This window comes from Azolla caroliniana, unplaced genomic scaffold (genome assembly GCF_043228905.1).
Source record: "Azolla caroliniana isolate FFs.n. ecotype wild unplaced genomic scaffold, voAzoCaro1.0.p SCAF_10, whole genome shotgun sequence".
Lineage (NCBI taxonomy): Eukaryota > Viridiplantae > Streptophyta > Polypodiopsida > Salviniales > Salviniaceae > Azolla > Azolla caroliniana.
The window spans coordinates 3,000,358-3,027,333 of record NW_028230445.1 but is presented as its reverse complement, the minus strand read 5'-3'; the positions used below and the strand labels follow the sequence as shown (position 1 = coordinate 3,027,333).

At 41.0% G+C, this 26,976-nt stretch overlaps 1 protein-coding gene and 1 long non-coding RNA gene across 2 annotated transcripts in view; one reads left to right on the top strand and one right to left on the bottom strand.

The window, feature by feature from the left end:
* Positions 1–14,353: 14,353 nt before the first annotated feature.
* Positions 14,354–26,976, bottom strand: part of SAB (HYPERSENSITIVE TO PI STARVATION 4) — a 62,051-nt gene continuing 49,428 nt past the window's right edge. Inside the window, exon 21 of the mRNA XM_087325412.1 lies at positions 14,354–14,683. Coding sequence (XP_087181538.1) covers positions 14,357–14,683 — 327 coding nt within the window. The 3' untranslated portion in view covers positions 14,354–14,356. The remainder of the gene's footprint in view (positions 14,684–26,976) is intronic.
* LOC147858701 (uncharacterized) lies at positions 18,367–20,577 on the top strand. The gene is made up of 3 exons (XR_015530386.1): positions 18,367–18,469; positions 19,903–19,970; positions 20,216–20,577. It is a non-coding gene; the product is annotated as an uncharacterized LOC147858701 (long non-coding RNA).

Sequence of the window (26,976 nt, the reverse complement as noted above, 5' to 3'; positions counted from 1 at the left end):
GGAGCCGGATCGGCTGAATAAGCCGGAGCCGGTAAGCGAGACGGATCGGGCGAAACGAATCGGTATGACAGTGAGCAACAGAACCGGCAAGCAGTGGAGGTCGGGTGCAATCCGTAACCGGCAGTCCAATCGGAAGCCTAGAATAGGATAGACTACTAGGTATCTATAGTCTCATAGTAAGTGTCAGATGCTCGTGTGAGCATTGAAGTACATGGTACTTTTGTCAGTCCCAAGAGGACTTGTATAAATAGTGCTACTTAGCACAGTGTGTATGTACAGAGTCTTGATATAATTTGGGAAATTACGTTCTGCTCTCTCTCTCTCTCTCTCTCTCTGTGTGTGTGTTGTTCTCTGTTCTACGCTTCCGCAAACACTCACGTTTACACAAAGTTTTAAAAACGAAATCGAAAAAGCCATTGGTTGTCATGTACGATGCCTTCGATCGGATGTTTCACGGCATATCTCCGAAAGGAAGGAATTCGGTGAGAATTTACTTGCTGACACACTCCGCAACAAAACGGAGTAGCCGAGCGCAAAAATCGGCACATCCTCGAAGTAGTGTGGGCCATGATGAACGAGAAGCATATGCTCAAGTCATATTGGGCCGAAGTTGCACATACGGCCGTCTACCTAATGAACCGGTGCACAACATCCGGAGTGCACGAGGTCATTCCGCATGAAAAATACTTCGGAAAGAAGCCGGACTTATCGCACACCCGGATATTCGGCGCGATAGCATACGTGCACATACCCGACGAAAAGCAGCAAAAGCTAGATCCAAAGTCAGAGAAATGTATCCTCGTAGGATACTCACTCGAACAAAAGGGGTACAAATGCTACAACCCATCTACCCGAAAAGTTCGAGTAAGTCGAGATGTCGTGTTCGATGAATCCGCATCCTGGTACGCACCAGAGAAGATTCCGACTTCGACCCCAATCGACGCAGAACCGGCCGAACAAGAGCGAGAAGGTGGAGATCGCCTCAAAGACGTGTTCGAAGATAGCCCGATTACCACAAAGCTAAGTGGGCCACAAGAACCCCCAAGCGATCAAAGCACATAATGGCCTAGCCCGAAGATGGACAACCACCCGGCTTCAACTCGAGCACCCATCCGAAAGTTGTATACCGACTCAAGAAGCCACTCTACGGCCTCAAGCAAGCACCGCATGCTTGGCATTCGAAGATAACGCAATATCATCATCAAATCGGCTTCCGTATGTCAAATCAGACAACTCCCTCTACATACGAAGAGATTTCGCAAGTCCGATCGTCATCATCTTATATGCAGATGACCTAGTCATTGGAGGTGAGCACCTCGTCAAAATCAATAAGGTCAAATCCCTCCTTTCCAACAAGTTCGAGATGACGGACATGAAGGAGCTCCACTACTTCCTCGGCATTGAGGTAATTCGGACTCTGGCCGGAATCATGATCTTTCAACAGCACTACATCCTCAACTTGTTATACAAGTTCGGTATGGCTGAGTTCAAATTCACGGCAACCCCGCTCGATCGCAATCTCAAACTGGATGCGAACTCCGGCACCAAAGCGTGTGAGCCGACTCAATATCGGCAACTAATCAAGAGTCTCATCTACCTCACAATCACTCGACCCGATCTCAATTATCCGGTCGGTCTCCTTAGTCAATTCATGCAAACATCGCGTGATACTCACTTGGATTACGCTAAGCGAGTTCTACGATACGTAAGCGGCACAATGGACTGTGGCATCCTCTACAACACCACGATGCCAATACGACTCGAGGGGTATACAAACGCTGATTGGGCCGGCTACAAAGCCAATAGAAGATCAACCTCCGGATTTGTTTTTTCCCTTGGCAGCGGAGTAATATCCTGGAGCAACAAAAAGCAACCAACCGCCGCTCTTTCGAGCACAGAGGCGGAATACAGGGGCGCGACAGTGGCCGCATGTGAAGCCGTATGGCTCAAAAGGATACTCGAGGATCTGGGCGTACCCATCAAGGATCCAACTTCCCTTTACTGCGACAACATGAGCAATATCTATCTGGCTCGGAACTCGGTGTTCCACGCGTAGACCAAGCACATCGAAGTGCACTATCACTTCATCTGAGAGCGCTTTCTAGCTGGCGATGTCGACCTACAACACATTAGCACAAATCTTCAAACGGCTGACATCTTCACTAAAGCCTTAGGAGCCGACAAGCTATGGCAATTCATGACCGATCTCGGATTGACCATCCCTGACCTGCCAAGTTTGAGGGGGAGTACTGAAGCAACTACGCACAACGCAATCTGGAGCACGGATTCCTCAACTCTGCATAAATGTGAGTCGACGCGGACTCCGGAATGTGAGTCAAAGCAGATTTCGGATACCGTCTGAAACCGACCCAACTTGAGCTTGAGGGGGCATGTTGAGAATCAAGCTCAACTTGGTCTAGTGTGTGAACTCAGCTTGAGAGTGAATAGACACTCCAATTGTAAAGAGTCACCATTATGTCACTACTTTGTATTCTAGCATTTAGTATTGTAAAGAATCAAGAGATGGATTCTTGTGAAGCGGAATAGGTGTGAACTGTGTGTTTGTGTGAGATAGAGAGAGAGACACACACACACAGAGTATACGCAAGGTTAAAAGTATATTAACAAAGGAGAAAGACTCAACAAAATACAAGGTGGGAGGAGGGTGCTTTATATAGTCACCCTCTCTCTTCATTAACTACAAGACTCATGGAGCATGGGGAATGTGAAAGCTCATAAGTTATGTGTCATAGAATATGATTCTATGACTCAATACTAAATGCTAGAATACAAAGAGGTGACATAATGGTGACTCTTGACCACTGGAGTGTCTATTCACTCTCAAGGTGATTTCACACACTAGACCAAGTTGAGCTTGATTCTCAACACGCCCCCTCAAGCTCAAGTCGGGTCGGTTTCAGACGGTATCTGAAATCTGCTTCGACTCGCATTTTGGAGTCCACGTCGACTCGTGTCAACTCGCTTTATGCGGAGTTGCGGAATCCATGCTCCAGCTTGCGTTGTGCGTAGTTGCGAAGTCTGTGCTTTGGCTTGTGTCTTTCTTCGCGGCTTCGTTGCGTGGTTGCGTAATCCACGCGTTCTTGCGGAATCCACGCGTTATTGCGTAATGTCTTCAATACTCCCCCTCAAGCTTGGCAGGTCAGGGATCGTCAATCCGAGATCGGTCATGAATTGCCATAGCTTGTCGGCTCCTAAGGCTTTAGTGAAGATGTCGGCCGTTTGAAGATTTGTGCTAATGTGTTGTAGGTCGACATCGCCAGCTAGAATGCGCTCTCGGATGAAGTGATAGTGCACTTCGATGTGCTTTGTCCGCGCGTGCAACACCGGGTTCTGAGCCAAATAGATACTGCTCATGTTGTCCCAGTAAAGGGAAGTCGGATCCTTGATGGGTACGCCCAAATACTTCAAAATCCTCTTGAGCCATACGACTTCACACGCAGTTACCGTTGCGCCCCTGTATTCCGCCTCCGTACTCGAAAGAGCGACGGTAGGCTGCTTCTTGCTACTCCAGGATATTTCTCCGCTGCCGAGGGAGAAAACAAATCCGGAGGTTGATCTTCTATCGGCTTTGTAGCCAGCCCAATCGGCGTCGGTGTACCCCTCGAGTCGTATTGGCATCGCGGTCTTATAGAGGATGCCGTAATCCATTGTGCCACTCACGTATCGTAGAATTCGCTTAGCGCAATCCAAGTGAGTATCACGCGGTGTTTGCATGAATTGGCTAAGGAGACCGACCGGATAACTGAGATCAGGTCGTGTGATCGTGAGGTAGATGAGACTCCCGATGAGTTGTTGATACTGAGTCGGCTCACACGCTTTGGTGCCAAAGTTCGCATCTAGATTGAGATTGCGATCGAGCGGGGTTGCCGCGGATTTGCACTCAGCCATTCCGAACTTGTATAACAAGTTGACGATGTAGTGCCATTGAGAGATCATGATTCCGACCGGAGTCTGAATTACCTCGATGCCGAGGAAGTAGTGGAGTTCCTTCATGTCCGTCATCTCGAACTTGTTGGAAAGGAGGGATTTGACCTTATTGATTTCGACAAGATGCTCACCTCCAATGACTAGGTCATCCACATATAAGATGATGACGATCAGACTTGCGGAATCGCTTCGTATGTAGAGGGAGTTGTCCGATTTTGACATACGGAAGCCGATTGGATGAAGATATTGCGTTATCTTCGAATGCCAAGCACGCGGTGCTTGCTTGAGGCCGTAGAGTGGCTTCTTGAGTCGGCAAACAACTTTCAGATGGGTGCTAGAGTTGAAGCCGGGTGGTTGGATCATGTACACCTCCTCTTCTAATTCGCCTTGTAGAAAGGCGTTTTGACGTCCATTTGATGGAGGTGCCACCCTTTCGCCATGGCAATCGCAATTACGGTCCGCACCATCGTCATCTTTGCCACCGGGGCAAAGGTCTCCTCGTAGTCGATGCCATGCGTCTGAGCGTATCCTTTCGCTACGAGTCGAGCTTTGTAGCGGTTTACGGAGCCATCGACGTTATACTTCACCTTGTAGATCCATTTGCATCCAATCGCCTTTTTGTGTGGTGAGGTGGGAACGAGATCCCACGTCTCGTTCTTCTGTAGTGTCTACATCTCCACGTTCATTGCTTCGATCCATCGCGGGTCCTTCGTGGCTTCCGAAAAGGTTTCCGGCTCCCGTACTGTCACTACCTTCATCATAAAGGCGTAATGGTACGCCATATAATCGTTGTAGCCGAATCGACTTACGGGATTCTCGTCACGGGTGGATGGGCGAAGCTTTTCATTTGTAGAGATGAGGGCTTTCTTAGCTCCGATTGGTACCTCGAAACCGCCGAACTCACTGTCAAGTGAGTGAGTCAACTCATCGTCGTCGAAGCGATCGCCTTCGTATTCTGCCAATTTCGCCTTGCCTTTGTCCATCTTCGGGCTAGGCCGTGATGTGCTTTGATCGCTCAAAGGCTCTTGTGGTCTGCTTAGTCGGGTCGTGATCGGACTTTCTTCGAACATGCACGTAAGGCGATCTTCATCCTCTATCTCTTGTTCGGCAGATTCCAGGTCGAGCGGAGTCGGAGTTGGAGTTGTCTCTAGTGCGTACCAGGATGCGGACTCATCAAAAACGACATCTCGACTTACTCGAGATTTTCGAGTTGAGGGGTTGTAGCACTTGTACCCCTTTTGCTCCAATGAGTATCCTACAAGGATACATTTCTCCGACTTTAGGTCAAGCTTTTGACGCTTCTCATTGGGGATGTGCACGTACGCTATCGCTCCGAATATGCGGATGTGTGATAAGGCCGGCTTCTTTCTGAAGTATTTTTCGTGCAGAGTGACCTCGTGCACGCCGGATGTTGTGCACCGGTTCATTAGGTAGATGGTCGTATTTGCAACTTCGGCCCAATATGACTTGGGCATATGCTTCTCGTTCATCATGGCCCGCGCTACTTCGAGGATGTGCCAATTTTTGCGCTCGGCTACCCCGTTTTGTTGCGGAATGTATCGGCAAGTGAATTCTCGCTGAATTCCTTCCTTTTGGAGATGCGTCGTGAAGTCGTCCGAGAAGTACTCCTTGCCGCCATCCGATCGAAGACAACGTACATGTTGGCTCATGGCTTTCTCGACTTCATTCTTGAAAGTTTGGAAGTGTCTGAACACTTCGTTCTTTTGCCGCATCGGGTACATCCAAGTGTACCTAGAGAAGTCGCCAATGAAGAGCACGTAATATCGGCATCCGCCGAATGTAGCCGTCTGCGCCGGTCCCCATACGTCGGAATGGACTACGTCGAGTAGACCTTTGCTCACGTTCCGCTCTTTCGGGAATGGGTGTCGGTGTTGCTTGCCGAATTGGCACGCTTCGCATACACCTTCAATCTCCTTCTCTTTGAATGTCGGGAGTCTGATGACGACTCCTTTCGATTTCATTGATTTGAGTTTGTTGAGATTGATGTGGCCGATTCGCTTGTGCCATAGCTCTATGTCGGAGTCGGCTTTCGTGTTTTTCGCGAACATGGCGGATTTCATCTCGCGTGAATCAAGAATGAACATCCGGCCCTCTCTTCGTTCGCATGCGATGAGTCGGCCCTCTTTTTCGATGAAGCAACCGCCTTGATTAAATCGAACTTGCATCCCTTGCTCTACAATTTGGCCGACGGAGACCAAATTCTTCGTAATGGTTGGTACATGCAAGACATTTTTAATGTAATTTTGCTTACCTTCTTTTCCGAACGGGACATTGCCGATGTGCCGAATCGGGTGCGTAGTGTCGTCTCCGGTTTCGACATAGCCGGGTCGGTCCGGCTCTCGAAGTTCTCAGAACCATTCTTGATGCGATGTCAGATGATTCGAGGCACCGGAATCGACGAACCATACGTCTTTCGGACCGGAGGCACTAGTTGAGGTAGCGGCCGACATAGAGTTTGCTCTATGTTTCATCATGAACATTCCGCCACGGTCGAAGTTGTGTGCATACATTCCGCTACGATCTTCGTAGTCGGAGTTGTGCCCGTACATTCCGCCACGGTCGGAGTTGTGTGCATACATTCCGCCACGATCTTCGTAGTCGGAGTTGTGCCCGTACATTCCGCTATACTCTTCGTAGTCGAAATTGTGCACGTAATTCGTGAGTTGTCGGCTTGTGGAAGTCGATTCACGCATCTTCTTTCGGCACTCTTCTTCGTGGTGTCCGAGCTTTCCGCAATATCCGCATTCGGTTGTGTTTTGACGGCTCGGGCCGGAGTGGAAGTTCCCCATTCTTGCGAAGGTTCCTCGTTGGCTTCCATTTTGCGGCCGAAATTGGGAGTTGTTGTCGTAGGTCAGACCTCGTCCGCCTTGTCCTTGGCCAAATCGGCCTCTCACTCATCTGCGTCCTCTTCCTCCATTCGATTGCGTGTAGAGCATGTGGCCTTCCGACGCATTGCTCATTGTACGCACGTGGTTTTCTTCGACCAATAGCATTGATTGGAGCTCGAAGAAGGAGGGAGATTTCTCCCATGCTAGAACGGTGGTTCACATCGCGCCGAACCGTGGTGCGAGGCCACCGAGGCATATTTGAACCATCTCATCATCATCGATATTTACGCTTATTGAGCCGAGCGAATCGCAAAGCTCCTTGATCTTTGAGGTGTATGTCATGATGGACATGTACCTTTGTTGAATGTTGTTCAACTCTTGGTGGACTTGAAGCTTCCTCGCGATCGTGTTGGCGGCTAAAATCTTTCGTAGATTTTCCCACGCTTCCTTCGGCATCTTGGCTTCTCGAATGTAACCGAGCATGTGGTCGTGAACACATGTCGCCAAACAATACATCACGCGGCTTGCGGCTTGCTCCCATGTCGCGTATTCATGCACTCCTTTGATATAGCTCCAATAGCCTTGTCCGACAAGGTATTGGTGCATCTTGTACTCCCAAGATGTGAAGTTGTTTCGATCCAACTTCTCGATAGGGAGAGCGCTCCCCATTTGAGTATTCATTATGTCGGTTCTTCTTCTTCTTCTTCTCTCTTCGAATGCGTGCTATGTAGCGAAGCTACAATAGCGATGAGCCGGTTCTTGGTCATCGGCGTGGAGCACAACACACGATCACGATGAGGCGAATGGGCTAGATCAAGCTACCATATCGCTCTGATTCCATGTAAAGAATCAAGAGATGGATTCTTGTGAAGCGGAATAGGTGTAAATTGTGTGTGTGTGTGTGTGTGTGTGTGAGATAGAGAGAGAGACACACACACACACACAGAGTATACGCAAGGTTTAAAGTATATTAACAAAGGAGAAAGACTCAACAAAATACAAGGTGGGAGGAGGGTGCTTTATATAGTCACCCTCTCTCTTCATTAACTACAAGACTCATGGAGCATTGGGAATGTGAAAGCTCATAAGTTATGTGTCATAGAATATGATTCTATGACTCATATTAAATGCTAGAATACAAAGAGGTGACTTAATGGTGACTCTTGACCGTTGGAGTGTCTATTCACTCTCAAGGTGAGTTCACACACTAGACCAAGTTGAGCTTGATTCTCAACAAGTATGAATCATAGAATCATATTCTATGACACATAACTTATGAGCTTTCACATTCCCCATGCTCCATGAGTTTTGTAGTTAATGAAGAGAGAGGGTGACTATATAAAGCACCCTCCTCCCACCTCGTATAATGTTGAGTCTTTCTCCTTTGTTAATATACTTTACCTTGCATATTCTCTGTGTCTGACTCATTGTCTCTCTCACTCTCTCTCTCTCTCATACACACACAGTTAATATCTATTCCGCTGCACAGAATCCATCTCTTGATTCTTTATACAAGCTTTTGTTAGTCATCCACCAATCAACTATTGTCATTTGGGGGGGATATTCTAAAAACTTTCTAAGCAATCAGTTTTTTGAACGAGGGGGTAAAGAAAAGAAAAGAAATCTTGGGTTTTCTCATTACCTTTAGAACTTTCGCTATTTTTGTACATACAACATCACCTTCAGCCCAACTAAACCTACACATCCTTCGATAAATGTTGACCTTGAAGAAAGATCAGGTCCTAAGAACTTTTCTTCTGAATATATTGGTGAACTACATACTTTCTTTTGGATTGAAATCACCTTCATTTGTTGCCTATTGGGTTCATGAAACACTTCTTGACATTACTTGTATGTTGAATAAACTATTCACGACCAATCATGCATATCATATTGAACCCTCCTCAACTTGTTGTGTAGTGTCTATTATCTTCTCCTTGGTTTGGTCATCTCAAGCTATTGTTTGTACAATCCTTGATGAACGTAAAAGGGCAATGATTCTATATAGTAGTAAGGTGTACTTAAAAGGGACAAGTTTTTTTGTAACGGATGATAGAACTCCACAAGAGCAAGAACGTAGAAGGCAAGCATATGCATCTAGGAAAGCAAATCAAAATGCATATCAAGCAACGACCTATGGGACTATAAGTTCTTCACAATTGAAAGTAATGTTTTGGAATTGTAGAGGATATCCATGGAATAAGGTTTTATGACTCAATGATGTAGCTCAAGGTATGGATATTATATTTTTGGATGAAACATGGGAGCATGAGCCAAAACGTTGTCGTGAGGAATTCCGGCTACTAGGAGAAAAGGGGCCAGGATACGCATGAACACGGGTGTGCACAGATGCACACAAAACTGTCTTTATGTACAAACATGTGTAAATTACATAGTATTAGTTGAGTGTGCTATGAGGCCCTCCATTTCGCACTAGTAGCCCGTGTGCTCCCGATCGGATGCTCACTAGTTTCTGCGTGCATGAGTAAGGGGAGCTCGAAGCTCCATTGCCGGCCGAGATCGGTTGTAATTCTCTGAGTATAGATTAATATTCTATTTGTTGTTTCCAGATTCCCTGTCTTCTTTGTCTCTGTCGTGTTCTTATCACCGCTTCTTCTCGCTTGTGTGTGCCTACCCGAGTGTTCGAGCCCGTTAGCACATTGTTTGTTGTTCAACATAGCTCCGAAACCAATAACGTGTGTTGAGTCTGTGTGCCCAACGTCCAACATCCGAAGATTGGTCCGGATCAGATACGTGACCAGACCACACTCTGATGAAGCTACCTGGAAGCCGATCCAGGTAATCTCCTCCCTCTTACCAGCTCCAGACCTCGTTCCAGCAAAGCTACTTGGACGACGATCCGGATAAAATCTCTTCCCTTATCGGCTCTTGTTTCCAACACACACACAAGGAAAACTGTGACATAATTGGTGAACCCGATGTGAAGGGGGGCGGCAAAGGAGTCCAAGTTGAGAGGAAGCGAACTCACGGAGGTGATGGCAATGGTCGTCGATCATATAGTGAATGTGTGGGAGAGCGCAGGTGGCCTCGATAGGGCCATAGAAACGATAGTTGGCACGACTGGCCAATTCAACGAAAGGGACATATCGAGCTACTTGGAGGCCTACAAGGCCGAGATGTTCATGCAGGATATCCTAGAAAATAGGCGGCTGTCCGGATTTCCCCGAGTTGTCACGCAGAGCATCCACGCAGAGGTGCTCGCAATACAAGCCGACTACCGGAATTGGTCGGAGTTCAAGGAGCGGTTCCTCGAAAGGTATGGCTTCGACAACTCGCTCCAGTTGTTGAAGAGGGAGTTCATGGAGTGGGTCAAGCTCCCCGAAAAAGGGCGGAACACATCGGTGCTTCTCCAGGAAAGGAGTCATCCGGGGGCGCAGCTCTGTAGGAGCTAACGAAGATGGTGCGCGATCTTCAAATCGCTTAGGCCCGAAGGGAAGATGGCGTTCAATCGTGCGATCGGTGCCCACCGATCGACCAGAGATGCATGTGGTGCGATGGCATCCACATGCGGAGAGACTAAGTTGACTTCGCCAATGCACTTAGAAACAACATTGTGTACCTCTGGAACGACCGGGTACACGCGTGCGAGACCGGGAAGCCCCTTGAGCTAAAAAACGGTTGAGGGGGGATGAAAAGGCTAATGGAGGAGGCCATGACACAACATGTTTAGGTCGTCCATTATTCGGCATCGGTCGGAATATGGGTAGGTGGAGAGAAAGGCACCGAGCCCGAAAGGGACGCCGGATTCTGGCCGCTAGTACTGGGGGGCCTATCCAGAGTGAAGCTAAGGAGAGAAGAGGCGGACCAGGTGGAGAGGCGGGTCCAAGAGGACACCGAATGGGACGATCCGGTGGAAGAGAAGACCGGTTTCGTGGAAGCGTGTGCCAGAACTACGAGGTTCTAGTTGAAGACAAGTAGGCCGGAAAGTCCAGAGGGGCCGGACCTTCGAACCGATATGAGACTTAGTGCAATCCGAAGAAAAAAGATGGAGGTCCGACCAGCTCATAAGAAAAGGCTAAGTTCCCAAGCTTCCGACTGACAGGGATAGTACTAGAGGCAAGGAGAATTAGTACTAAAGATAGAGGAGAAGAATGAGAATTAGTACTAAGAAGGGAAAGAGTGTGTAAGAATCACGAAAGAGGAGAGAGAGAATGATGACAACAAGAAGTATATTATATTATATGAAGAAAGATACAAGAACAACTAGGAGTCTTAAGACTGGGTTGAACCGAGTTGGTTCTCAATAATGTCATGTGCCTCTTTTTATGGTGTGCTTAGGAGTACTCTTTACATTTCTAGAATGTTCCAAAGAAATCTAGAATATACATGGATTTCCTAAGTGACATAATAAATTAAAACAACATTTTTTATGTTACAATGCATAGCTTAATGGTAGGGCTTCAACCCCTGTGACACAAGGTCATGGGTTCAAGTCTTTTTGAAGCCATACCATGCTATATCATGACACTACCCCCCCTTCCCCCCTTAAGACGATGAGTGTCACAGGTCGTCTTAGATTGAGGACTTGGTTTGTCGGGATATTGTCGATGGAAGTCCTCAATAAGAGCTCGAGCATTTCCTACATTCTATTGGTTCCCAAGTACGCTCGCTTGGACTATAGCCAATCGACCAAATAGTAGAGCTTGTTGCAAACAATCTTGGAATCGAGCATGGCAGCAACTCCGTACTCCAGACATACTTCAAGCTTGATCGGAGGTGGAGGTGGTGTAATACGATTCGGAATAGTGTAGTCTTGATAGGGTTCGAGAAGAGAACTATGAAAAACCAAAGGTATCTGTAGTTGCGGAGGTAGATCAAGACGAAAAGTGACATCATTAATTTTTTTGATAATACAAAAAGGACCTAATCGTCGATAATCCAATTTATCGCATGGTCGAGTAGTCTTGATGTGTCGTCGTAATAGCCATACCCGATTTCCAATGTTAAAACATGATAGAAGTTGATGACGATCCACATCCTCCTTCTGCGTTTGTTGAGCTTGATGTAAATGGGTAGAGAGGTCTGCTTGTATCTTGCATTGCCGCTCCAAATGATCCTCTACACAAGGATTTGTGGGTAACTCCGGAGTTTCGAATACACACCACCGAGGATGATAGCCTGTATAAGCATAAAATGGTGTAACCCTAGTTGATGAGTGGATAGAGTTATTATAAGCAAATTTAGCAAAGTGGAGAATATCCGCCCAATCATCTTGTTGATAGCTTAGAAAACACCGAAGATACTATTCCAGGGTTTGATTTGTTCGTTTTGCTTGTCCGTCTGTTTGAGGGTGATAGCCAAAGGAGAGGTTACAAGTGACATTGAGCATTTTGAAGAGATGCTTCCAGATTTTCGAGACGAATCGAGGTCCACGGTCGTTGATGATACTATCTGGGAGGCCATGATGCCGAAATACCTCACGCATGACAATTTCGGTGGTTTCTTCACTAGTGATTTCCTTAGTACAAGGCAAGAAATGTGCCATCTTAGTATATCGGTCTACGACAATTAAGATCGTAGTGAATCCCTTTGAAACTGGAAGACCTATGACAAAATCTAGAGAAATTGACTGTCACGGCTTGCTTGGAATTGGTAATGGTTCCAATAAACCATATGGATGATGTCTTGGCATCTTTGCTCTGCAACATGTGTCACATGTCCGAACATAGTCTTCGAAAAATCGTCGCATATGAGGCCACCAAAATGATCTTTGTACTAAATCCAACATTTTAGTACTACCAAATGTCCAGTTGTATATGTGTAATGACAATTTTGGACTACTCAAAGGCAACAAGAACCATTGCGAACATACAAGAGTTTCTTAAATAATAGTAATCCATCATGACATTCGAATTGTCGATAGTCCGTACCTGGTTCTTGTGACTATGAACAGGATGCCCGAGAGGGATCAATTTGCGCTAGAATGGCTTGAGCGAAAGCGTTTGTCTTCAAGTCTTGACGTATGGTATCGATAATGTGGGAATCCAATGGAGTGTCAAAAACCCATGTTGCTTGCAATCGTGTTGGTCCTAGGATTACTTGCTTTTGAATATTGAATGTTGGATCACCAGGACGAGGTGCTAGATACGAGCGTCACGATAATGCATCTGCCTTCCCTTGCTGCTTCCCAAGACAGTATGTAATTCTAAAGTCAAAACGAGTGAGGAATTGGGCCCACCGAGCTTGTCGTTGATTTAATACCCGAGCATTCTAGAAGTAGGCAAGATTTTTGTGATCACTGAATACGGTGACTTGATGAGAAGATCCCTCTAAAAAGTGCCTCCATTGTGCAAAACAATCCACTATTGCTAGTAGTTGTCATGATTACTAGTCATGCCAAAGCTCGAACCCTCAACCCTAGCACTCATCTTATAGCACCTTACCCACTAGGTCATTTAGATTATATGATGATAATTTATGTCATTATTAAGAGATGTATGCATACAACATTATAGAACATTCTGGATCATTGTGGAACATTGTGGAACTTTCTAGAACATTTAAGGAAACTCATGAAGGGATGACACGTGGCATTGCTTGCTCTTGCATGTGTCATTACCTACTCCTATAAATTGAAGCCCCTCACTATTTTCAAGATATTCCGGTTCAAACTATCAGCATGCGGACAAGAGAAAGGGATAAGGATATTTAGAAGAAGCGAAATGAACTCTCCCAAATAGAGCAAATAATTCTCATAGCCCAACTCTCTCCAATAGATTTGAAGTTTTAAGTCAATTAGAGGAAGAGTTAAACGAATAAGTCCAGCCAAAATACGAGCCATTTGGTTGGATAGTCCTAGATCTATATAGCCTATCCCTAGTAGTGGTTCCATTTCTTCCAAGGAAGTAAGTAAAGTCTTCTCAGCTCAAGTAGAAGTTAGTACCTCAAGCCATAAAAGATGTCATGAAAGTCAAAAAAATACTCAATGGTTCGGTTATAGAATGATTATCATCCTTCTTGAAACCACAAGATTCTTAAACAGGATATGTGGCAACTCTAGAATCTAGACACAGGAAACCAAGTTATACGCATCAATTCGCAGGAGGATCCAAGAGAAGGTTCTCTACGTTAGATCATACATTCACACTTAGAACTATCATTGATGATGACAAGGGCCGTAACAGATGGATTAATTGTTACTTTGGGGATTTCCACATTTAACATGATTCACAATTTGGGTTTTGCTACAATAGGATCATAAGTTTTTACTGATTATGTGCAGTTTCCAGACAAAATAGACCAGTTTAGATATAGAAGGTAAAAAATGTGTTGCTTTCCAATGTGTTGTTAGCAAACAGGAGATCAGTTAAAAAATGCAAAGAAAAAATATGCTCTTAAAGTAGAGGCCTTGATGTGCAAGTTATGTCGAGTTTCATCACATGGCTATTAAAATCTCTACTATGAGTCATGAGCTCATGCTTTTGTATTGCAGTTATCATCAAATGGGTAATTGGCTATCAGTATATTCAATTTAAACATATGAAGTTAATTTAAACGTACGAAGTCAAATGCTGAAAACTTGTCATATTCCAAAACTTTCACACCTGGGTGATTTTGATGTTGTGGATTTCAAGATTAGTATGGGAAATCCGTGATCTGGCGAACTTTTTTTCATCGCGTGACGCCAATGGTTTATGTAATTTGTTGACTCGAGAATTGCCTCTAGACTTGTGAGATCCATTTTCGTTTTTATTTAACAATGGTTGGTAATTGTGATGTGCACTGTCACTCTCCTCCAAGGGAACATTGTTCCTAGACAAGCATACTGAACCAGTGTCCTTTTTCTGCAACTCGATTCCAAGATATTCAGGTAGATTATCCTCTTGAATTCTATCGAATGATGATTTTACAGGTTTGATGTCTCTCTGCATAGAAGCAAAAAAACACGCTATTACATTTCATTTAAGGATTAATTTTGCTAACAATGAGCAGAGACAATAATCGTGTAAACTAGATATTTATATTTAGGAGGTTGAAGCTAAAGGCGACGTATCCCATGTATCCTTGAGATTCATGATGGGCATGTTTTTGAAATGCCAAAAGTACCTTCTAATCATGTACTTCCAAAAAGGCTTCTAGCATCACATAAGATATAAGTCAAACTAGCAACATAGCATGTAATAAGTACAGAAATATTGCTCCATAACATGGCAGTTCTGGTACTTCAGAGCACTCCATGGGAAGGAAAAGATATACAATTGTTCTATTTTTTGAAAGTAAAGTCTCTCATTAATTCAGAATGCACAGAATATGCCAAAACTCCACCATCTTTATTATCTGTCTTCGACATTCTCTCTCTTCCTAGATTCTTCTCTCTCTACAATCAGCAACTCTTTAAATGCCTTCTCTCTTCCACTTTTCCAAGATATTCCCCTTATTCCTTGTTTATTGTACCTGTTTGGTAGTACAAGAGTCACTTAACTACCAAACAACCATTTCACCCAAGTTCGGACAACCAAGATTCGGACTCGAACATTTCCCCATATAATGAATAGCCTTCGCCTCTAACTTTCTTTTCATGCATGCCTTTTATAAATATGTGTGCTACCTTTGATAACAATAAAGGTGAACAACATTGGTTACGAATTTCATAGTTCAAGTCATGCAATCGCTCATCTGTGACAAGTATAAGGCTAGGTTGATTACAAAGGGTTTCAAAAAAGTATACACACTAATTTTCGACAAGGTATTTTCAGCAGTAGTGGATCGGGAGTGGATCATATGAAGTTGGTACTATATGCATTGGTTGTTGGCTCTTTGACGTACCCAATGTTCACAACCTAACATAAGTTAGCACATAAAGTTGGTATTGTAAGAAAATTTATGCACCACCTCAATTGAATACACTAGAATGCAACAAAGCATATCTTTAGATATTTGATTGACACACAAGTTAAGCATTAGATTCGACCTGAGAAACCCTCAATTCAAAACTATCGACTTAGTTGGCTATGCAAGATGCCAAGACAATTAGAAACCAGCATTTTGCTATTTCTTCCTAATTTTGTAGGTGGAACAATCTCAATACGCTAGAATGCAACGAAGAATATCTTTGGATATTTGATTGACACACAAGCTAAGCATAAGATTCGACTTGAGAAACCCTCAATTCAAAACTACCGACTTAGTTGGCTATGCAGTATGCCTAGACAATTAGAAACCAACATTTCGCTATTTCCTCCAAATTTTGTAGGTGGAGCAATCGCCTAGAGAACCAAACTTACGGAGTGCAAGATGGCCTCAACGAATGAGGCAGAATAGGTAGTTGCATTTGATGTAGCTAAAGAAGCACTATGGCTCAGTCGACTAGTTGGCATGTCTGGATGTACCATCCCGAGCTTGGCTTCGGCCTTATATATTGACAACCAAGGTGCCATCTCTCAAATCCAACATTTAGCATCAAAACGTACGGAGATTCGATACAACTATGTTTGAGAACGTTGTTGTGATGTGGAGTGACCAAAGCTAGAAAAGGGGAAAAAGTGAAGGTCCACTCAAGTCACACAGCGAGTAGTGTTATAGAATAGATGATTAAGCAAGATCGAAGAGCGATCAGATATTAATCTAGATCACTAATCACATATCAATATAATCTCTAGATAGAGCTCAAAGGCTATGCTCTTCTCTATATAATCCAAAATTATTGAGATACATGAGTTTATGACCCACAAGATGATGGAATGCATGCATACTATTTACATCATGAATAACAATCAACAACGGTTCGGTTTGAACTGAACCGAACCGCGAAACCGCGGTTTAACGGCTTAACGGTTCGGTTCAGTTTCATCAGTAAAAAACCGTGGTTTAAACGGTTTAACGGTTTTTTATTTTTTATTTTTTTATTTTATTTAAAAAATTTTAAAATTTGTTTCTAAACAATCTTTTCATTTTTAGACCTTATTTTCACATTTTAGGAACATCTTAAAAATTTTAAAAATTTTAAAAATTTTAAAAAATGAAATATTATAAAAAATTTTAAAAAAAGTAAAAATTTGACCTATGTTGAAAACCGAAACCGAACCACGAAACCGAGGTTTTTACGGTTTAACGGTTTGAAAAAAAAATGTTTAACGGTTTCGCGGTTCGGTTCGGTTTGGTTCAGGTTCCAAAAAAATTAAACGGTTCAGTTTGGACCCTCCCTCTCCAACCGAACCAACCGAACCGAACCGTTGCCGATTGTTAATCATGAAGTCTTGTTAACTTAAAAGCTTAAGACTAAGATAGGTATAGCATGACTCATTACATTACATGCATGAGTTCATAACAAGTAGCCTATTTTGTTAGATTTGTTCATAACAAGCATCCTATTGTTAGATTTGTTAACTAAAGCTTAAGACTAAGATAGGTATAGCATGATTCATCATTACATGCATCAGTTCATAACAAGTAGCCTTTTTGTTAGATTTGTTAACTAAAGCTTAAGACTAAGATAGGTATATCATGACTCATCATTACATGCATCAATTCATAACTAAGTAGCCTATTGTTAGATTTAATTGAACAATGAGAAACTCCATAGCCTCCCTTTAGTTTTGTGCTCTAATCGTATGATTGTTTTGTAAAAAGCCACTGATTTCATCATGGTAGTGATAGTCTGTCTCTAATCGTTGTAAACCTAAATTTATAAAGATATCCCGTATATATATATATATAGATATATTTTTGCTCTCATTTTTGTCTTAATCTCGCGTGCATTCCCTTAATCGTGTGTGGTTCGATCCTAATCGCGTGTTAATCATCACTCGAGTCTGTCGATCCCCTCGTGTCCATTCGAGACTGAGGATTAATGGTATATCAATCAGATTCCAATACTCAATGATATATATCCATTTATCTAATGCCATTTGCCATTTGTCTCTCTCTCTCTCTCTCAATAGATTAATGGTTTTTTTCTCAGATTGTGCTTTCTAATTCATCGTGCACAGGACTTTAGCATCTAGTGCGTGTAATTCGCTACCCAATGATCTACGACACTCTTATAGGCCATACAGATAGGCTTTGTATGTCTTTTTTTAACAATCCAAATGCTATTTTGTTTAAAGAAATAGAACAATTCTCTGCCAGTCTTTCCTGTCTGACATTTGTTTGGATGTTTTGTAGTAATACTACTACATGTGTGTTTTTGGATGGGCGCACAGTATCACAACAGCAACTTGGAACTGTATTTCTCTGATTTTGAAATCGAATCCAAGTATGGTATGACCTTCATTTTAGTATGTAAGAAATGATCACTCTTATTTGATGTATGTTTTTTCTGTACAATTTTAAAAAATGCAGACCTAGAAATGAATCAAAAGACTTTCATGGGCTCAATCTCTTCTATTTCCATTGCATAGGGTGAAGATGCTCTTGTCTATGAAGGCATAAACTTCACAAATAACTGCTTCAAAATGCATTTGTTATGGTAGTCGTCTGATCTGACTATACTGGGGGTGAAGAAAGAAGAAACACTTCTCTTGAATATATATATATATATGTATGTATATATTCCATAGCTTTTTCAAACGTTTTGAGGCTGTTGATGACACCGTTACTATATTTTTCAGGATCCATGGTGGAACCCAGTACCTGTCCAGGAACAGGCAATCGCGCATATTCATCGAATTGGCCAAACGAAAAAGTTTCAGATCAAGCATTTTGTAATCAAGGTACATCTAAGGTCCATCAAAGATATATGTAATGATTCATGGCATGAATGCCACAGCTCAACTCAACTAATTTCTGCAAAAACATCTAACTATTTTATTAAACAGGAGGCTTAACAATAGCTTTTCAAAATGTACACATATAACCTATATTTATACGCACATCCATTCACTCATGCATTTATACACACATTTATACACATATATACATTCATACAATCAGTCATTCATACATGTCTACAATCACACATCCAAAATTATTCATATACGGCATGCATGCATACATTTATTCAAACACATTCATTCATTTGCAAACATACATATACTCATACATTAATCATTCTTTCATACGTGCATACAATCAATATGCATTCATTCATTCATACACACATGCATGGTTTTTGACTGGTTTTTCTGTACTCCTACTGGTGTGGAGATTTTTTGAAAATTTATGAAAATTTTAATCCTATTGTACATGTTCTAAATGATTTGAAGAGTCATCTGGAGGTGTTTGAGGGAAGGAGCACATTCAGAAGTCATGGAAAATGAAGATATAGTTATTTGTGGAATGAACAATCATCTCAAAACAGTTCTAAAGTAGCTGAATAAATCCCATAAAATAACTCGTCCTGATGGTTTGCTATGGCCACGCTATATTTTGTGATCCTCACATTACTTGTGTGTCTATTATGCATTTCATTTTCGTATTCCAATGTTGTGTACATATTTTCGCTAAGGTTATTCAGTGATATTTTATGCTATGAAAAACTAGGATGGAAACTCACGTGCATTTTGTACCTTTTCGGTTATGATTCTATTCTGTGAAAGCAGTAGGAAGTGGTGTGAAATTATTTCTGTACCATTTTTCCAGGAAACATAGCCTGACTAGTGTTATCCTTTCAGTATGCTAACCTAAATCTCGGCAATGCACTATATTAGGTCAGCCAGATTTTTAGTAATGCACCATTATGTGAGTTTGAGTATGATTTTCAAGAATGGGAACCTTATTAACCTGTTTGATGCAGTTAATGGTTTCGATGGGGAAAGAGGTAGACCCATTGTGATTCTCATGAATGGCCATTTGGTCTTCCACTGTCAGGACACTATGGTCTGGACATACACATTGGATATTGTTACAAGTATATGAGTAATCATACATTAGTAGATCAACTAGGCCAGGTATAGACCCATTAGAATTGGCTGTCCATTGCCTGGATAGCTGAGGTGGACGCTATGTTAAGTGGTAAAAATGAGCTGCCTCAGCTATTTTAGTGTAAAGCTCTTCTTAAGCACGGGTTAAATATTGTTTGAATCTTACCATACGTTCAGCTCTTTCTGGTCTAAAAGTATCTTTGTCGGAATTTGTTGTTCCATCCATTTTTGGTTCACATCTTGTCTGCCATCACAACAACTTGAAGGTTGTCTTATTTTGACAGGGTGAGAAAGCAATGCAAATGACTACTATCAAAGCTCATCCTCTGCTGAAAACTGCAACAAATTTGTGGTATGTTCTGCATAAATACTGAATCAGAATCATACTGAATAAAACTAAGGAAATCAGAATCATACTGACATATTTGGGCTTCATGAGTATGTACAACTTTAAGGGAATCAGAATCATACTGAATAAAACTAAGGATGCATAGATGAATGAATGGAGATAATAAAGCATTTTGAGCTCCATTAATTAGAATGTCAATAGCAAATGGGATTTACAATTAGATGAATAAGAAAAAGTTTTTTTTGCAGTAACATTAAGAGACATGAATCAAAAGATTTCATGGGCCTTAATCTATATATTGGAAGCAAGATTGAACAAGTGAATTATTTATGTTGCCTTACAAAATATGGATGATCAAATATCAGTTTTTTTTACATCAAATGTTATGAATGTATATTCAAACTCTAAAGCATTTACGAAGTTTTTGCACATTCATTTCCTTGCTGACTAGGTTTTTAGTTTTGTAAACAAGGTGAAAGGTTTCTCTAGAATTTTTTTGAAGGGAATTAAAGAAACGTTCAATTTTGGTGATCAAGAGCCATCGGATGCCTGAAAGGATTAAAACATTAAGTAAATTAGCAAATGCTCGAGCATATAATATTTTGAAGCTCGAGGTTTGCACATATTCTAAGCTCACATGGCACCAGAAAAATGGTACTATATTCATTGTCATTGTTGGAAATGTACAGTTTTTCACCATATGTCATGATCTAGACAAATCATGTTGGTTTTATGTGCACATGTGATAGGCACAAGTAGGCACAAGTCGTTGCCCCAACATTATTTGTTTTCCCACTTCATCCTAGGAGTCATTCATAAACTCTTCCGACCATCGTGATAATGCGCTCATTTTCATTAATAGTTGTGATTATTCATTGTCAGGAAGAGAAAGGTGATGTTTAAATTTTCTCTTTGCATAGCTGGCCAATAGCTCCTAGAGACTTGAGGGTGAAAATGGCAATGCAATCACACCCTAAACAACACTTAGCCTTCACAAATATGTTATACATATACAATTTGGGTGGCTGATAACCAATTGGGAGTGTGTATGAATTGTCACATATGTGTCTTGACTTTCACTTTTGTAACGAAGAGCTCTTGCATACTCACGTTGGGGGAGAAGCAACTTTGTATGCTGACTTCCATTATGAAGGGTTTAAATGAAACCAGGGCTGATTCCGTATACTTTTATGACTCTTTTCGCTACCCACATATGACTCCCAATTATCTTATGATAAACATCATTTGTTGATACTTCAGCAAGTTTCCTATTCCTAAGAAATTCTCAATCAAGTTGTTATGATCCATCATTCAAACTAGGAAAATATTGAACCTTGCAATATTGAGAATCCTTGTAACTCATCCCAATAATGATTACACCGTCTTGGAATACTAAATTCCAATCATGTTGTGTTAAATGCGTTTAATTGACTTTGAGATGGAGCCTCAACTATATCTGCCACCTCTTTGACCCCCAAACAAAACAAACGATTAAATTGAGAGCGCAATCTCTTCTTTCATGGCCAACATAATAACCAAGAAGACACAAGTAACTCTTTTTGCAAAGAACTACAATGCTCTCTACTTGATGACGGTTTCCATACACATAACAAAAGTGTTTTTTGCCATGAATTAACCAAGTGTTGAACACATGAAGAGCCCGGAATCCCAAGTGAAATACATCCATTCAGTAATTGCCACCATGAAGCCTTAATCGTTGTCCTTCCATGTGTTAAAACCTTGTTCTCAATGAAATATTGAATAATAGATTCCATGGTTGTCAGTTTGAACACGTGTCTTGTAATAATGAAAAATCTATGAGCCATCATATGCATAGATAAGTTCAATATTCCAGCCCCCCCAAGCGCTTAGGGGTTGTTAGATGATTCCACGTAACCCAAGTGATTCCCATCTTATCCCTCTTCTTCCACAACAAATATTGAAGAGGTTGCAAAACATAATACAAAGCCTTCTTTTTCCATAGCAACAATGGCAAGTAATATAATATCATGGGTTCCATAATTCATTGTACAACCTTCAAGCATACATGAAATGGCCAAGATTGTGACTTCCAATACATGAACTTATCCCTCAACTTACTAGACATCCATTCAATCAATTGACCATTTGTAACATTCATTCCTAATGGATAGCCCAAGTGTAAAAAAATAGAGCCTTTCTTCACTACGGATCCTTGTCATCCTAAACATTCCAAATCCCTTTCAATACATGATATGAGACTAGACTTCCTCCAATTAATATGTAGTCAGGAAGCCAATGCAAATTGGTTCCATACAAGCATCCCCTTCTCAAGATTCTCTCGTGAGGCTTGTAGAAACATGAAAGAATCATCAGCCAAAGCTTGTGCTACTAGTTGCCCTCCAATCGGAAGGTGTAGACCCACAATGTCACCATTTGTTGCAAGCCTTGATAGCATCACTAACAACGGATCAGTAACAATAGCAAACAACAATGGGCTAAGAGGGCACCCTTGACGAACGGATCTTGTGAGGGAAATCTCTCTCTCTCTCTCTCTCTCTCTCTCTACTCACTTTCACACGTATCACGTGAAATGTAATATTTTTGGTTCTCATAGGTCATATTTGACCTCTGAAGACAATAATATAATCTATCTATCTCTCCACATTGAAGCTAAATCTCGTGTTAAGCTATTAACATCTTAATTGCAAGTGGTTAATTGCTCCAAGTTACTACATGTGTGTAATTAACTTAATGAGAAAGCACTTAGTTTTGTCATTGAGAGAAAGTTCTCTTAATTAATAAATCATTATATTAGAGTGTGAGAGATTCATTTGTGAGCTAATGCAATCATTAGAAGCTCATAAGTGATTGAGTACCGCTTCCAATAATTTTGCCAACCAAAGGGGAGGCAATGATCTAACCGCTAACACCTCTCTTGGAGCCCCCCCACCATGAAGAACTTGGTGAAACAAATCATATTTCAACCATCCAATAGCACAATGAGTGAAGGCCTATTTGACTATGTGTATGGAATGAGGAGGTTGTCTCATACACCATTGCCCCCATATGTGTGGAGAATTTCATATATGCATTATTTTTGTGAAGCCGAACATTAATGGGAGTACTCAGCCTATCATTTATGGCTAATTGGGGTCATAAACGTTGGTTTGTTGTGAAAGGACCACTTGGGATACCTCAAAGGAGTTGAGTATGCATTATGATGATGATTGAAAGGATGATGTCTTCATAGACACAAATTCTTATTTGTAGGGATTTGGGATTATGGGTCTACATCTAATTATGTGATTACCTTAGGCAGTGGTGTAATGTCTTAAATGTCTTTGCACATAAAAAAATGGCCCTTTCTACAGTGGAGGCAACACACGGCATTGCTTTTGTGAGTGATGTGAGAAGCAATATGAATTGCTCACATATGGGAGATGTAGGCTTATTTATATGGCACACAACTTCATGGCCTTTCATGCAAAGACCGAACACTTGGAAGAAGGTGTGCTAGCACTTCAAATGGAGTATGCCCATGGACATGCCCATGGTGTATGTAGTTAAGATTCACACATGTGATAACATTGTGAACCTTGTCAAGAAGATACTACACCATAGAGGTTCATACACCTTAGATGATTAATGGCATGAGAGGAGGATCACTTGCTATCCTCGCAGACTTTTGTTAAAACTTAGTTGTACATGATTATAAAATACTTGGAGCCGCATTTGCCTTTAGATGGGGTAGTTGTTAGATTAAGGGCTAATGACTTGTCCACTAAGTGTCCTTTTCCCACACAACTACTAAAAATGTTGCCAAGTTAATGTTTCTAATTTTCAATATATATTTGAAGAGTTTTGACATCAATTACGGAAATGTTCAGAACAATTTGTTTCAAGTACACGGGGCAAATTTTTTATCAGTCGAAGACAATAAGGTGTACAATTGATGCGTGAATATTTGTACAAAAGCAAACTAACATACATCAATCATAAAAATAGAGCACCCATGGGACAAAGTATTGCCAACAAGAGCATATTTTCAACTATTTCTAGCTAATAGGACAATCAACATCTAGACTTTGTAGATTCAACAATGTTGAGACGATGCCTTTGACATTCAACCTTCTTTAATACCAATCAGCCCTACTTGCCCAACCATTCTAGATGTCACTTGCCCTCGATCCTTGACATAATTGCGTACTCGACAAAAAACACTTTGTTTATAAGCAATATTGCTCTCCTTCGTCACATCATTAAACTTCTTGATGAATTCGCATGATATTACTTGTAATTCATCTTGTTTTCCACAATACAAATGCTCATTTTCAAGCAAACAAAATTTGTTAGTTTGGAAAGAAACAAATAACTTTTATTCATTCAAACACCTTTCAAATGATCATTCACATATACAATGCTAGTGAAGCTCCTAGCTACACACTAGTTATGCTTCAAATTTATTGCCTTTGCACCATTATTTGCATTTTGGAGCTATGTACTCATGGAATTGTGTTAATACACGCCGTTCATACCTTATAACTTGCATAATTGCCACATTGATCCTTGTCTTTTGTAAAACTTATTGTTAAAGCAAGGAAACACGTCATGTTAGTATATCTTGAATTTCTATATTATTTATAACACCACATGGATTTGACCAATAGTGTAGTTATAGGGTGTATGTCCGGAGGTATACTTAGTAATTGATTCATGGATTTTATTTATTTATTTATTTATTTATTTTCCAAAAAAACATTTATACTTCCATTAGTTAAGAAAAAGTACATCGGATAATAACAACTCATATGTTACAAGCCACTTTGCATGGCTACAAGAAAACAACATGTATAAATGAAGCAAGAAAGCCTCAACAGAATCCCCACAACATGAGCTTCACACAACCCACATTCAGCAAAGACACCCTCCAATCTCTTCACAATTCAGCACCCACCTCTGTGTTTGGTACCCTTGATTCATGGATAATTGCATTTATTTTAAGAAACATGATTAATTGTATTTATTTCCACTTTGGAATGTTGAAATGTAAAACTAAAGCAAGTAGTTTATTATCAATGTTTGTACTACAATTGAAACTATTCGCAATGGTGGGATGCATGTTATAACATGAGCTTACTACTTTAGACCCCTCTCAATATGCCTCAACTTCAATTTCTCCCTTCACATAACTTGTCTTTTTTATTAATAGTATGTTAATTCTATGCTCAATCTAATACTTTATGATTAATGTCTTTTGCCAAGGGGAGAATCGCACAAGCTCAACATGTCTTAGACATTAAAAGGGCATTTTGCTATCAAAGTTTGTAGATTATCATAGAAAAAAGTTTTTATTATCAACAAGTGGCATCCCAAAAGGAAGGAATTAATTAGATTAAATCCATGATACACTATACACAAGACAAAGAGCTTGAAACAATTTAATCTAGGAAAGACTAGCAAATATAAGAGGTAGCATAAGCGAGTTACATGTTTAACATTAGTGTAGGATGAGTATGTAGTTCAAGATGTACAAGACAAATGCATTTAACCATTGACAATGTCTCCATACCTACCATGCTTTAAATAAGGAAATGTCTTCTAATGCCTTTCAATCTATCTATAAACTCCTATTCAAGATTATTGAACTAGATTTTTCGTAACAAATAATATCTAATTATAGATCATATAGCACATGCCTTTTAATCAAACAAGCCTCCAAAATAATAACAGTGTTCATATTCATTAAATGAAGTAGATGGATGTATGAGTTTATAACATGGTCCACAACCTATGTGATTATGTGTAGTCATTCAAATCCAAATTGTCTTCACATAGAGACACAATTTGAACATTCATGGACATGAACTGATTCCATTTCTAATGGGAAATGCATTTAAACAAAGAAACCGAAAGAAGTGCACTGCTCATGCCCCTCCCCTCCACCACACATTCAAAAGAAAATGTAGAAGCTATGAGAAGAATGTCGAGTCAAATCATTGTAGAGTAAGTGGGATAGATCCAAGCTATGAAATCCCACAAAGGGAACAGGAGCAAAGCTTATGCATTAAAAACACACAATCATTATTCAAACCTCACGATGACAAATGTAAGAACAAAAAAAAAAACCAACCAATTGTGATGCATTCACCCCTCATTGGTGCAATGTTAAAAGGCTACACTTTTTTCGATGGGCAGTATAAGAATATACTTAACAAAAGATAAAGGACGGGCAGTTATCACACCTTCAGAATATCAATGGCTTGGTGAAAAGCAACATTTGTTCTATGAAAAGTATAAGAATAAGTAAGAACAAAAGAAGACAACCCATTATCACACATTCATAATATTGGCGCTATGTTAAAATGCAACACTATCTTCTCATCAAAACATAAGAAAACAACTATGAGCAAAAAAGGAAACGATTATCATCACACCGTCACAAATGGTGCTATGTAAAAAGGCAACACTTTCTTTGCAAAGATATTTTGGGCTTCCCAACATGGTATGCACAATTACAAATTACAATGATGAGAAGATCAAGATAGTTAAATTTTTGACATCTGCAATTTTAGAGAGAGAAAGAAAAACCTTTATGTCATCCCACCTTAGAAGTTAGACCCTACCAACAAGATCATCAAGATCATAGTAGGGACAATAAGGTGTTTTTTGTATTATATGTTGCCTTAACGCACACATACATTATGTGAAAACCATGCATGAGAGAGAGAGAGAGAGAGAGATTATTTTCATCGTAGAAGATGAAATATGACCTATGAAACCAAAAACCTGACATTGTTCAAGAACTATGTTGAAGTGAGTAGTGAGTCTTAATGTTCAAGAACTTTTGTTACTGAATGGTGCAATTGAGAGCGCGGGTGTGAGACAAATTCATGCAAGGATTAGGTTTGGTCGAAGACTCGTGGAGAACAAAGTCAAATGTGATAAAAAGGCAAGCCGCTTGAATCAGAGCGTGGTACTTAAACACACACTCGAACTTCGTGGCGGGCAAACTGCGCATAGTCGATGG